The sequence below is a fragment of the Vanacampus margaritifer genome, chromosome 13 (genome assembly GCF_051991255.1).
Source record: "Vanacampus margaritifer isolate UIUO_Vmar chromosome 13, RoL_Vmar_1.0, whole genome shotgun sequence".
NCBI classification, from domain to species: domain Eukaryota; kingdom Metazoa; phylum Chordata; class Actinopteri; order Syngnathiformes; family Syngnathidae; genus Vanacampus; species Vanacampus margaritifer.
Genome location: NC_135444.1, coordinates 18,516,961 through 18,530,945, shown reverse-complemented (window position 1 = coordinate 18,530,945; position 13,985 = coordinate 18,516,961). Strand labels below are relative to the sequence as shown.

The 13,985-nt window shown below is 39.2% G+C and overlaps 1 protein-coding gene across 4 annotated transcripts in view; it reads right to left on the bottom strand.

Annotated features, from left to right (window-relative positions):
- Positions 1-13,735, bottom strand: part of scfd2 (sec1 family domain containing 2) — a 101,986-nt gene extending 88,251 nt beyond the window's left edge. For all 4 annotated transcript variants that reach the window (XM_077583393.1, XM_077583395.1, XM_077583394.1 and 1 more), the window contains exons 1-4: positions 13,717-13,735; positions 5,613-5,881; positions 4,656-5,259; positions 3,240-3,408 (exon numbers count right to left, since the gene is read on the bottom strand). In XM_077583393.1, coding sequence (XP_077439519.1) covers positions 3,240-3,408; positions 4,656-5,259; positions 5,613-5,834 — 995 coding nt within the window. In that variant the 5' untranslated portion in view covers positions 5,835-5,881; positions 13,717-13,735. The remainder of the gene's footprint in view (positions 1-3,239; positions 3,409-4,655; positions 5,260-5,612; positions 5,882-13,716) is intronic.
- Positions 13,736-13,985: the final 250 nt, after the last annotated feature.

Sequence of the window (13,985 nt, the reverse complement as noted above, 5' to 3'; positions counted from 1 at the left end):
ACACAGCGAGGTTTAAAAATAATCTCAAATCATAGCGTAGGTGTGTCAACATCAACATCCAGTAGGAGGAAACGCTTCACAGACACTCGAAACGGCGCAGAGACAACCACTGGGTTTAATGATGTGCAGCAGAGCGTACGTTTTTTTTTTCTTACTTTCGCGGAATTTAAATCTAAGGCTGAACAACACGGCCAGAGGGACGTGGATTCATGTGGAAAAAAATATTTCATAATACTGAAGAGTTTAATAGGCTTCCTTTTTGGAAGGACAACATCAGCGGTTTGTCGTTTTTATTTTATTTTAGGAAAGTGAAACATCCATAGTCTTTAAAAAAAAAAAAATGCAACATCAAGTTTTTTTTTGTTGCTTTTTCTTCTTTTTGACATAGCGTAACATCATTAGATTATCTTCTTTTTAAGAAAGTACATCAATTGTTTGTCTTCTTTTTAGGTAACTGCACCCAATAGTTTTTAGGCAAGTGCAAAACCAATAATTCCTTGTCTTCTTAGGAAAGTTCATCATCAAAAAAAAGTCTTCTTTTTAGGAAAGTGCAAAATCCATAGTACGTCTTTTGAAGAAAATGCCACATCAATGTGTTTTTTCTTTTTAATGAAAGTGCAATGTCAATAGTTTGTTGTCTTTTTAGTAAAGCACTACATCCTTAGTTTGTCTTCATTTTAGGGACGTGCAACATCACAACATCTTTTTTTTTTAACTTGCACCCAATAGTTGGTCTTCTTCTTAGGAAAGTTCAAAATAAATTTTTAAGAAAGTACAACATAAAAAGTTGTACTTATTTTTAGGAAAGTGCAACAACCATTATATGTTGTTGTTTTCATAGGGAAATGCAAAAAACAATAATCTAGTCTTTTTAGCAAAGTTCAAAATGTATAGTTTGTCTTCTTTTGAGAAAAGAGCAACATCAATTTTGTCTTCATTTTAGGAAAGTGCAACATTAATGGTTTGTCTTTTAATGAACGTGCAACATCAATTTGTCTTCAACTTGGGAAAGTGAAAAGCAATAGTTTTGAGTTATTTTTAGGAAAGTACAACATTAACATTTTGTATTCTTTGTAGACATATTCATCATCAATTGTTTGTCTTCTTTTTGTTAAATGCAACATAAATAGTTTGTCTTCTTTTTATGGAAGTGCAACATCAATTGAATGTTATTTTTATGTTGACGTGCATGTTAGCATAAACAAACACATGCTTCCTTTGAAAGGATTTGAGCATTGTCTCAAACACGGCACTCGAGTAAATTGGAAAATCTGCGTTTTGTTGCCATGTTTTCTTTAACGAACATCTGCGACGAGGCTCGATTGGGACATCTGTTCTGCAAAATGCCAGGCTGTAACACATTATAGCTCATTATGGTTGCGCACTGCACAAACTCCACATCATCTTCCTTTTAAGATTTGAATTGACTAAATCAACAACATCTCCTCAACGCTTTAGTTGGCTTTGGTATGCGAGGTTATGGTAACATAAAAAATAAAAATCATTCACTCAAGAGCAGAGAAAATACTCCATTTAGAAGGTGACGTATGAATCTGTTTGCGCCTGACTCGATCCTGCTTCCTTCATGCTTCAGTACACGCTAATGCTAAAGCTAATGTTGTAATGTGGGGATATCCCAACCTCAAAACCTTCAGGTGTAGTGTAAACAAAAAAAAAAAAACAGAGCTGATGATGAGGATGCTGGGCATCGTAATTGAATGTGAGGAATTGGATTGTGGGGAATTAACTACTAACTAGTTTCTTGACCGAAAAAACAAGCTAGCTCATTTCCATGTGAAAAACTTTTTTTTTGTATTCATATGAAGGCACAATTTTTTTTGTGAGACAGGCTAGTATTTGTTTTGTTTGTCAATATTATGACATTTTACCAAATTATCTTTTATAGTAATCATATCGCAACCTTTTTTCTAATTTTCAATTTAATATTTAACCAGATATCACTGGTTAATAATAGAAATTATTATAAAATATTAAATTATTATTTTACCAAATATCCTACAATAGAAATGATAGTAAATCTAAACATATTTCTAAAATTCTTAGTATTTTACCAAAAACAAAAACTTATGGATTTATGGACAGCATCTAAATGTAACTTTAAATTATTTATATTTGACTGGATAACTTAATATAGAAGTGATATCAGGATTTATAAACAATTTTAAAAAATTATTATTTTTATTAACAATAACCAAAACATATACACACATTTAAAGATAAATACATACAGATGTTTAAAAATCATTATTAATTCTTAAATTATCTTAATTTCTTTTAATCTCATTACATAATATAGAGGTGATGTAGCAAATCATCTATATAATAAAATGTTTTTTTTATTATTATTACCTTACTTTAATGTCACTTTTCAGTGAATTATATTACATTTTATAACTACATAAATTACTAAGGAACTGAAACTCAGGCAAGCTCAGCTTTTTTTTTCAACCGTTGCTTTTTAATTTAAAGCTATTTTTGAACCTCAAGCAACCTTCAAATAAAGGCAGGTGCTGAAATATAGCGTTTGCATATGCGGTACGTTCACTTAGTGTGTTTGTGTACACGTCGCCATGCATTCACTTGCAGGGACTAATGAAGCAATAAAAGCCACAAGAGGTCCTCTCGCTCGCAGTCTCGCTGCGACCACATGAATGGGGCGAGGCGGGAATGGAACAAATGATGTGGGCCTGATTCAGGCCATGTACAACACGTGTTGGCCGCATAGCTTGACGCAACCGCTGGCACCTCGCTTGTGGCGATCATGTGCCAAGCAGTCCCGTTCGGTGCGTGTGTGAACGTTATGGGCTCTCAAGTGGAAAAAAAAACCTCCTTACAAATGATTTCATTTGTGCATTTTGGGTCAGTCTAGTCAGTGCGACTACTAGTGCAACCACTAGTGCAGCTACTAAGATTATAAGTAATGTCAGTGGCAAATTGTGGTTACATTCCATTGTTTTTTGTTATATATGTGCTATATTTTAACAGTAAACTGGCAGGCTTTCAAATAATAGTTTGTTTGAACATTTCGGTCTTTAAGTATAAAACTAAATTATCTTTTAAATAAGTTGAAATGTGCTTAAAGCAGGTGGGAGGAGTGAACCCTTTTTTTTTTTTTTTTTAAAGCATATGGCCATTATCTATTAGCACTATTTATTCTTGTGTGGCAGCATCACAAAAAAGCTAGAGAAAAAAAAAAAAGGAATACATATTAGACTCACTGAGGTTGTGCCAGGCAGCCCGGTGCCACGCAGCTCTCTGAACCAGGACCAATCAGCACGCCAGTCAGTTCTCGCATGTCGACCTGCACGTCCGTCACGTGGCCCGGCAGAGGTTTCAGTGCAGTCAATATCTTCTCTGCCAGGCTGTCACCATGGTGACCGACAGCACCTGAAGTTTTTTTTTTTTGGGGGGGGGGGGGGGAGTAACGTCTCTAATGAATAATGTATTTCAAGTTTCATAATGTAACACAAAACCTTCAGGCTTATATTAAAAAGCACCAAAAAAAAAAGTCAAGAAAAGTCTATAAGAATATCTGAACTTTATTTGGTGTTAATCATAAGCACCTTAAATGGTGCCAGGTGTGTCTTATTAGCAGGTGTGTACACTTGTGCAATCACATTCATCTCAGTTGATTATTTTTACAGTAATTCCCCTCTGAATTTTATTTTTATTTTTTTTAAATCAACTGATTTGTAAAAGTTATTAGTTACATTAATTGTGGAAATAGTTGTGAAATAATTTTTCTTGCTCTAATTTTATGACAAAAACTTGACATTTAAACTACAGTAGGTCCCGGCCATCTCTTTTAAAATCAACAAATATCTTCTTTTTTTTCCAGATTTTTTTTTACAAAATAAATTTGTATTATTATTTTTAACATATAAATATTATTATTTTTAATAGTGTTGTTCCGATACAGTTTTTGGCCCCCGATACCGACTACGATATCCAGCTTTGCAGTATCGGCCGATGCCGATACTATACCGATTCCTAAGTTTTTTTTCTCAACAGGAAAAAGCTGTCCTGCCATTGGTTCAGAGCATTCAAGGGCCAATAGAATATCTTAGCTCGGCATGCAGTGAACATGTCACACATCAGTGAATGCCGTGTGTGAGCAAGACACAAGCTGCTGCATCCAAAGTCCTATATTAGCGTCAGCATTATTGGTATCGGCATGTTACTTGTTAGTCCTCACAGATACCGATACCACTGTTTTAATGCAGTATCGGGGGCTCTGCCGATCGGAACAACACTAATTTTTAACATACACATTAAAACATCAAACTAACATTGATAATGAACCGACATCCCCCCAAAAAAATAATTGGCAAAAAATAAAAATAAATAAATCCCCCAATTTGAACCGATTTTCTCTCTGTTGTAAAGTTAAACAAATATTGAATGACAGACTACAGGATACTGTAAAAGAGTCAAATGTTCTGCCTGTAATTCTCTTTATTATTGGAATTGTTTAGGGGACCCCCCCCCCCCAACATTTTTTTTAGTTAATAGACAGAATAATCTGTTTTTTGAATTTTGTTTTGCCAAATATCGGAATTGGCATCAGCCTTGAGAGTGTGTAGACTTTTTATATCCACTACATGTGACCTGGAAAACAGGAAAACAGGACATACCCGTGATGTCCATGGTGCGGTCCACAAAGATGATAGAGGCCTTATTGGGGGCCGTCTTCCTACGGTTCTTAGCCTGGGGGTGACCAGCCAGCTCCCCAGCAATGAGGCGACTCATGGGGCCCACGGCGAAGCTCTCCTCCCTGGTGCCGGTGGCTTCAAACAGGGCATTCAAGGCCCCCGCCAGCGCCTTGATCTCCAACTGCAGCTCGGCAGGGAGTGCGTGCATGTCCACATCCAGCAGGCTGGCGAAGCGCTTCTTGTCCGGCCGCTTGGCGTTGAGGGCACGTAGATCGGGCGGTAGCAGCGGGAACAGGCGCGCAAAAGCGGGCGCCAGGAGTAGCTGCTGTGACACAGGGGCGATGGACAGCGGCACGTGCAGGACCTCGGCTGTGTAGTTCATGTCGCCCATCCACTCGCACAGCTTGTCCTCCAGCTGTTCGAAGACGGGCGTGGCGCCGTCCAAGTCTGCAGATGTTGCCACGTTGTTGGCGAGCAGGTGCAGCGGGTGGGACACGGCGGTGATCACTACGCAGTACTGCAGGTGGCTGAGCGAGATGATATCCTTCAGGGTGTCCACGGTGCGTTCCTTCAACAAGGTGCTCACCTGGAGATGGAAAATGGAAATTTCCATACATGGGCATGGGTCAATTTGACCCACTGCATTTTAATTCATGCAAAAATAAAGTAACTCAATTTAATTTATTTTCATAACTCACATTTATTGAAATGCCACTAATCTGTTTTCTTTGTGAACGAATGACAACAAATGTGAATTTATTGGCTATTTCGAGTCTTCAACAGATATTTACCTTCCTTTATTCGCTTCTACTCATCTTTAGTAGGCTAACAGTTGAGTTGTGCTTTCCACTTTACTCCTTACATATCCTGAACGCATGCCTCACAATTCCCATGGGACGTAATCCAGCCAAACCGTTTGTAATTACTATTATTGCTCACCACAAACACCGCCTTGGGCTCGTCCTCGCTACACGACTCGAAGCTGGAGAACTGCTTCACGTTTCGGGCTCCGGCGTCGAACAACGCGGTGGCACCGCCGGCACTCCAGTGGAGGACTTCCGCGGAGGAGTCGTCCATGAAGACCACCGCCCGGTTCACCTTGGCCAGAACCCGGTCCCACATTTGCACCGGGAAGTGCCACACCGCCTCCGGAGTAAGCATTTCGGCCACACAAGATGAGTCGGCGGCTAAACGAGTGACAGCTTAGCCTGGAAGAAAACAAACGCGTTGATGACGTGTCAGTTTTGCGTCGCGTAAAATCTACGTCACAACTGCGGAGCAGCGTTGCCATGGCGAAGCAGCATTATGAAACAGTAGGATGGAGATAGATAGATAGATAGATAGATAGATAGATAGATAGATAGATAGATAGATAGATAGATAGATAGATAGATAGATAGATAGATAGATAGATAGATAGATAGATAGATAGATAGATCGTTTTTTTTTTACAGTAATATTATTATGTGTTCAGGCCACATTTGAATGCAAAATACAGTATTATATTCATTAGGTACACTTAGATGAGCAACAGAGGTCCAAGCAGTATTTTATTTTTGTGCTATTTTTTATTTATTTAATTTTTAACTTTAGAATTCTCTCCATGTGGTTACTGTATTTTATAAATTGTATTCATCTTGTGAAATCAATACAGTGATTATTATTTTTGATATGTATTGTTATTTGTTATTTGCCTTTCATGTATAGAAATATATTTGTTATTTGTCAAAATTATATGTATTTCAAAATGGTGTTTTCAGTTATTAAATTACAACTCTTTTGGGTTTCCATACTTATGTACACTGTAACAAAAAGAAGAGGTCAATATATTAAAAACAGTATAGTTCAATCAGTTGCACAATGCACACCAGTGCAAACAATAACAACAAACATATTGTTAAATACAGTACAATATGGATTGTACTGGTGTGCCTAATAATCTGACCACTGTATGTTCTTCAGCAAAATACATCATAGGTAAGAGGGCTTTATTACAATTAGCATGCCCTCCTTCTGCTGACGGTCTATTTCATAACATAAGTGGATTGTAGTGAGGTGTATTTCACTTTTAAAGCTCATTATAGTTGCAATATATGTGAGCAACAGCAGCCCTGTGAAATGCATCTAATGCTGAAACCAATCATGCGCGGAACAATGGGAGCTAATTCAAGTCCCGTTAAATCCTCTACACCGGGCCCCATTCCATTAACACTTCCAACTGGATGTGAGTGCCATTGAGCTGTGGTGCATTCAGGCAAAATCAGAACGTAGGAAAAAAGATAAGCGACCTTACCCAAAATTCCACCTTTGATATTCTGATTTATTTGTGGAATAAGACTTAATCAGATCTGTTTTCATCAAGTTTAGGACACTGCCATTTTGATCCAGTACTGCCTTCTGCTGTCGACTGAAATTGACATCAAAGACCCCTCGAGCTCGCATTGCGAAGGTCACGGCTTACCTGTTGGATGGGTTTGATAGCTCATCTATGGGATTTCTATTCTGTGTTAGCATTAAACTTGGTTTATGCTTAATGTATCCGTGAAGTCCGTGCGGCAAAAATACGTAATTTAAGCAACCACTATCTTACGCGTGGCAGCTCAAATTTTCTGCACCGCGCACCAACAATATATATTATATTAGTATACAACAATTTATATTTTGTATTGTTCCTGTAGACTGCTATTGTCAATAAAATCTGTTAAAAGCTTACATTATGGTCAAGTGTTGTTTGTATGCCATAGATGGTCCACACTGCCCCCTAAAGTCTGGGAGAATATTGGCTAACAGTAGGGCAAGCCAAAAAAAAGGTAAAAATTTACGTCGTTTCAGAGTAAAAAAACAGCTTGAAAAAAATCACTTTGTAAGATTTGTACTGTTTTTTGCTACCTCAACCTCAACTCAAATTTTTGCTTACAAGACATGAAATCAGTCGAGCGACGGCTCATATCTCCAAAACTCGTTAGTCCGTACACTCGTAAGTGGAGGTACCGCTGATTTATTTTCATCCCCGACTCTTGACTAACTCCTCGTGACAGAAAGGGGTTAGTGTCCCATCTGTGTGTGAGTGTGCATGTGTGTGTGTGAACATGCTTGGCGGGGGTGTGAATGTGATGACTATAAAGAGCCTGTTTGGCGAAGACGAGCCAAGATGACCCAGTTAAGGAGTTTTAATGCGTTAATGGAGCTGCGGGAGTTGTTGTGGGGAGGTAAGGGAGCGAGATTAGGACGTGTCCTGTTTTCTATCTGTTAAAAAACAACGTTACATAAATGCAGGCGTGATATATCCTAACTCTTGCCATTTTTTTTTTTTTTTGCAGAGTTCAATGATTGTTATTGAAAAATGTATCAACTGCTATTTTGAAGTAATATTTTAACCATTTGAGATACAAGCTGTCTGTTTTCAGTTGTATTTAAATTGTGAAAAACACCACATTTAGCCACACAACAATCAAGTGTGATGTTTTTTTTTTGTCTTCACTATGAAAAGTTGACTGCTGTTTGCTGAGTGAACAAGGAGCAGCCGCACTGCACAAAGCGCTGGCACCAAATCGGAGACGACAATTCATGTTTACCAGCCTCAAAGTGGATGTGCAGCAGCCAATTCAATTTGTTGCAATGCACAATTGGCTAACGTTCGATTCTCTTGCCTCGTCCTTTAGCAACACCTCTCGCAGCCTGAGAGACGGACGGACTTGATGTGATTTTCCTCTGATGACGCTTTAGCTCCGCTGTGGGACCTCCTATTTTTTTTTTAGCTAGAATGAAATATTGAGGTAGTGCAAGCACTGTGAACGCTTGCAGTTTGCGGCGTTTAGCCCCAGCGCAAAATGTCCATAAGATGATTAGAATTGTCTATATTAATAGGTTAAACACTAAATATCCACCAACTACTGTGTCCAAAACACTTTAATATAAATTTAAACTCCTGATTGCGAAATCCTGTTCCCCATTTACAATTTAACCTACAGTATTTTGTATTTTTTTCCTCTTTAATCTTTCTCCTGTTATTTACTGGAAAATTCACCAAACTGCTAAATTTGTCATTTTTGTACTGTATTCTCTTTTCACAGCACCCAAAATGCCACAAGATGGCGCCAAAGTCCTGGCTTATAGTAATCTCGTTTAAAGAGCCTGTAAAGTGAATTCCGAGATTTGTTTCTAAAAGTGGTGCCTTGAGATATGAGTTTTCCGGGACCATGCTCGTAACTCAAAGCAAAGTTGCATCTCATATCAACGTTTGTGCTGATCTCGCGAGATGATGCTACTAACATTAATCTGTCTTCGCAGAGGATCAAGAATATATGACTGTGATTACGGTTACATTGTCTTTCTACATGTGTCAAAGAGTTATAGAACTGCAACAGAAATTTAATTAGCGTTAGCATTAAAATAGCAGACAAAAAGTCTAAGCTACGTTGCAACACAATCAGTTCACGCACGCACGCACGCACACACACACACGCTTCCTTTGAAGGCATAAACAGTCACTCACATCTGGATACCATCCCTTCTCTTTTCTTTTTCTTTCCACAAAGACCCCTGCTTAGCTTGAGAGGGGGGCTCGCAGCAGTTTTTCGGCCACACGAGGATCACCGAACGCCTTGAAACCAGAGTAAGAATAACAGTGGTTCGATGGCGAACATGGGAAAAAAAGAACTGTGAAATGTGCATCCTGTCGAATAAAAATAAATAAACAAATAAATAAAAGTTCTTAAACTGGGGTTTGTGAATCATAGATTGGTAGTCCACAAAGTAATAAACAAAAATTGATTATGATGTGACATAATGTGTTTGTCAATTTCATTAGCACATCAATAGCGTTTTGCACTTTATGTTAGCATTAAGCTACTAGATTTTCGTTTTGTGTTGTTGAACATTCAACATTGTTTTTGTTTATATACACAATACATGATTCACTTTTGTTTTATGTGGCAGTTTTACAGCAAAACTTCAAAGGTCCTGAGACTGTAGTCTACACACACGCGCACAAGCACATACGCCGCAGTTAGCGTGAGTAATTGTTTCCTACCTGTGGTGCTCTCGCAGTGAATGTTTGATGAGGGGCACAAAGTTGCATGCTTGGCAGCGTATGAGAGCGCTAACTGCTCAGGGCTAATAGCAGCCCAAATGTGCTTGCGTGGCTTCTTGGCACTCTTGCTTCACATTTGCACACTTGGAGATGGAGCTGATAGATTTCACGTCGGCGTGAGGTGAACGCTACTGTCGCCGACGCAGCGGGAACACATGTGCGCCTCGTTTACCACTTTCATTGAGAGTGACTTTAAAGGGGAAGTTAACCTTAAACATTTCTTGACAAAAATATGTGACCTCACTCGTCTAAACATGATATTCTGATTAATATTACATGTGTGGAATATGAGTTATAAAGCAAAAATCCAGCCGTTTTTATCAATATCAGGAGGCGGCCATTTTGCCACTTGCTGTCAAGTGAAAATGACATCGCAGTTGCTCAGGTCTCAGGTAACAACCAATTACAGTTCAGCTTCAGAAAACAGGTGAGCTGTGATTGGTTGTTGCCTGAGCCCTCAGCAACTGTGATGTCTTCTTCAGTCGACAGCAAGTGACAAAATGGCCGCCCTCTGAGATGGATAAAAACTGCTGGATTTTGCTACTTAACGCAATATTAACCAGAAAACTGTATTTAGACTGGTTTAGCTCAGATCTATTAAAATATGTCGTGGATCAGACTAATTCATGTGAACATTCAATTTATTTATTTAATTTGAATAATTGCTGGTATGAATGTTATCCAGATGAGCTAGACCCCAGGCTGAATTCCATGATGTCCTGATGCCAAATCCCCTATGGCCGCTGTAGGGATGATTCCCGAGTGGATCTAGGGTCTAATCCTACATGGACCAGAAGCTAAATCCCTTCTGGACTAGGCGCCCTATCACATGAGGTCCCAGGACCGTATCCATTTACTTCCAGTCACAAAGGAGAAGCATGTTAGTAGCATATTACATGAATGGCTGTAACCATTTCAATAGCTGTGATCTTTAACTCATTCACTGCCATTGACGGCTAAAGACGTCAAAATTAATTTTAACTATTTCTATTAGTTTAACATTTAGCCCATTTTTGTTAACAAGAGCATGAAAACCTAGATTTTTTTTATTGTACTAGAACGGATATAAAATTTGTGATTAATCGTGAGTTAACTAGTGAATTGCAATTAATTACGATTAAAAAGGGTAATTGCCCGACGGCCCTAATTTTTTAATATTTTCTTTAAAAAAAAAGATTATTAAAAATTGGAAAAAATAATCACAATTATTATTTTTTAATTAAAAATTAGGTGTGTCAGGTGATATTTTTTTTAATCGTAATTAATCGCATGACTTCACTAGTTAACTCACGATTAATCACAAATCTTATATCTGTTCTAAATGTACAAAAAAAATGGTAGTGAATGAGTTAATAGATCAGTAGATTCCCGTCCAGTCCTGGAGCCTTACACCTTGTGGACCCACTGAAGTGCTTTGTTTCTTTCCCCCATTGTACCTGGGGATCCCATCATTGTGACCCAGAAATGTAAGCACTACTTGCAAATGTTCAAATCACATTGTGGTTCCTGGGCTCAGGGGCGAATGCAATTAGCCGCTCAAGCTCAAACTTGTATGACACATGTACTGTACACCAAACTCACAAACAAAAACATCTGACGAAAAAGAAATTTGCCTTATATTTTGCTTCTGGCGAGGTCCCTGTGGCGGGCCTGTTCAGCACATTTCTCCCGGCGAAAACGACACAGTCAGCGCTTTTTTTTTCTTTGCAGGGGGCTATTTTTATCACAAAAAAAAAGAAGGCAGGCACTACAACTTAAAGAAAAATGGAGCGTTATGGATAAAAGCTCTTTAAAAAGTGCCTTCTGCGGGATGTTTGGCACTTGAAGTGTATTTAGTGGACTCTTGGCACGGCTTCACCTGCTGGCAACATGGCGGTTAACAGAGGGTGAAGGAGGCTCGGATGAGATAAAAATAGAGATTCTATTTCGGGATCTTTTGAAGATAAAGATGTGCTCTTGCTGTGAAGCCTTCCTGGATCGTCTGTGGATTCGCTCCAGAGAGGTTCAATGCACACCTGGTTTCAGGAAGACATACATGACCCCCCCCAACCCCCACCCCCCTAATGTGCACCATCCTACACAGGATTGTTTATTATGACACTGCAGCTTGTGCACCTCGAATTGCAAATCAGTCATTTTTGCAGCTGCATGCATGCATGAGGTGACCCACGGGAGGTTCTCCAAGGGGGCCTTTTGAACCCCCAAATTGAACACGATCGCCCTCAAGGGTCTCCAAAGACAACATACGATCTGCACATGAAAAGAGATATCAATACAGCTATTTGGTCTGGAGGGATAGAGAAAATTTGGCGTTCTGAAGCATTTGACCTAAATGTAACATACACAGACTGAAGAAAAGGGGTCCCAGGAGTGAGCCTTGCGGGACCCCACATGTCATATCTTACTAACTAATCATTCTATTCACATGCTGCTTCACCAGCACTAAAAATCAAATACCATCTGACGCAAACATCGTTTTTTTTTTGGAAGTAGAATGTTAGTTTAATTCTGTGAAAAGTGGTGTCAGAAGTTGGATTGATGGGTAGAATTCTTTGTTTAACGGTGCCAGAAGTGGCGTAGGTTCAGTGATAAACAGTGTCAGGAGCTGAGAGGCTAGTGAAGTTTTGGCCTAAATCAGAAGTGGAATGGTTAGTAGACTACGACTAAACTGGTGTCAGAAGTTGGGTAACTAGAAGTGTTCAACAATCAATGGTGTCAGAAATAAGACGTAAGCATCGATCGGTAATGTGATTCAAAAGTGAAATAGGTTTAGTTGGGTTCTGCAATAAATAGTCTCAGAAGTGAGTAAGCTCGTTGGTGTCAGAAGTTGCACCTTAAAGAAGACAAGCTAGACATTTTGTTCCAACCTATGAGCGACAGCGTCATTTTGGAGGCAGCTTTTCCAAACCAAAAACAGCACATGCAGTTTTGGTATGTGAACTTGTTGGTGGTCCACAAGTCAACAAATTTCCATGCAAACTTTTTGGAAGTTGTCCTGTTTACGTTTTCTGTCCTTGGTCTGGGTTTCTCTACAAATGTCCAAATAAATGTAACATACACAGACTGAAGAAAAGGGGTCCCAGGAGTGAACCTTGCGGGACCCCACATGTCATATCTTACTAACTAATCATTCTATTCACATGCTGCTTCACCAGCACTAAAAATCAAATACCATCTGACGCAAACATCGGGTTTTTTTGGAAGTAGAATGTTAGTTTAATTCTGTGAAAAGTGGTGTCAGAAGTTGGATTGATGGGTAGAATTATTTGTTTAACGGTGCCAGAAGTGGCGTAGATTCAGTGATAAACAGTGTCAGGAGCTGAGAGGCTAGTGAAGTTTTGGCCTAAATCAGAAGTGGAATGGTTAGTAGACTACGACTAAACTGGTGTCAGAAGTTGGGTAACTAGAAGTGTTCAACAATCAATGGTGTCAGAAATAAGACGTAAGCATCAATCGGTAATGTGATTCAAAAGTGAAATAGGTTTAGTTGGGTTCTGCAATAAATAGTCTCAGAAGTGAGTAAGCTCGTTGGTGTCAGAAGTTGCACCTTAAAGAAGACAAGCTAGACATTTTGTTCCAACCTATGAGCGACAGCGTCATTTTGGAGGCAGCTTTTCCAAACCAAAAACAGCACATGCAGTTTTGGTATGTGAACTTGTTGGTGGTCCACAAGTCAACAAGTGAAGTTTCCGTGCAAACTTTTTGGAAGTTGTCCTGTTTACGTTTTCTGTCCTTGGTCTGGGTTTCGCTACAAATGTCCAAATAAATGTAATATACACAGACTGAAGAAAAGGGGTCCCAGGAGTGAACCTTGCGGGACCCCACATGTCATATCTTACTAACTAATCATTCTATTGACATGCTGCTTCACCAGCACTAAAAAAATCAAATACCATCTGACGCAAACAGCGTTTTTTCACATAAATGCTTGAATGTGAATATTACACTCACTCCACCGGCATCATCAGCAGCGTGAACCTCCGCGATGGCTCAAACACACACACACAAACACAGCAGTAGCAAATCCCCACGGTTCCTCGCTAAAAATAGTCAGGATCACTTTCATTCGTCATGGCAGGAGAGGAGAACACAACCTCTACATATGGATGTGTACGCGTGCGTCGTGCGTGTTTGTGTGGAGGTGTGAAGTATGGAGTATAATGTAGGACACGCACACACAATGGCTGACATTAGGATGGAGGGAAGAACAATCTATAAAT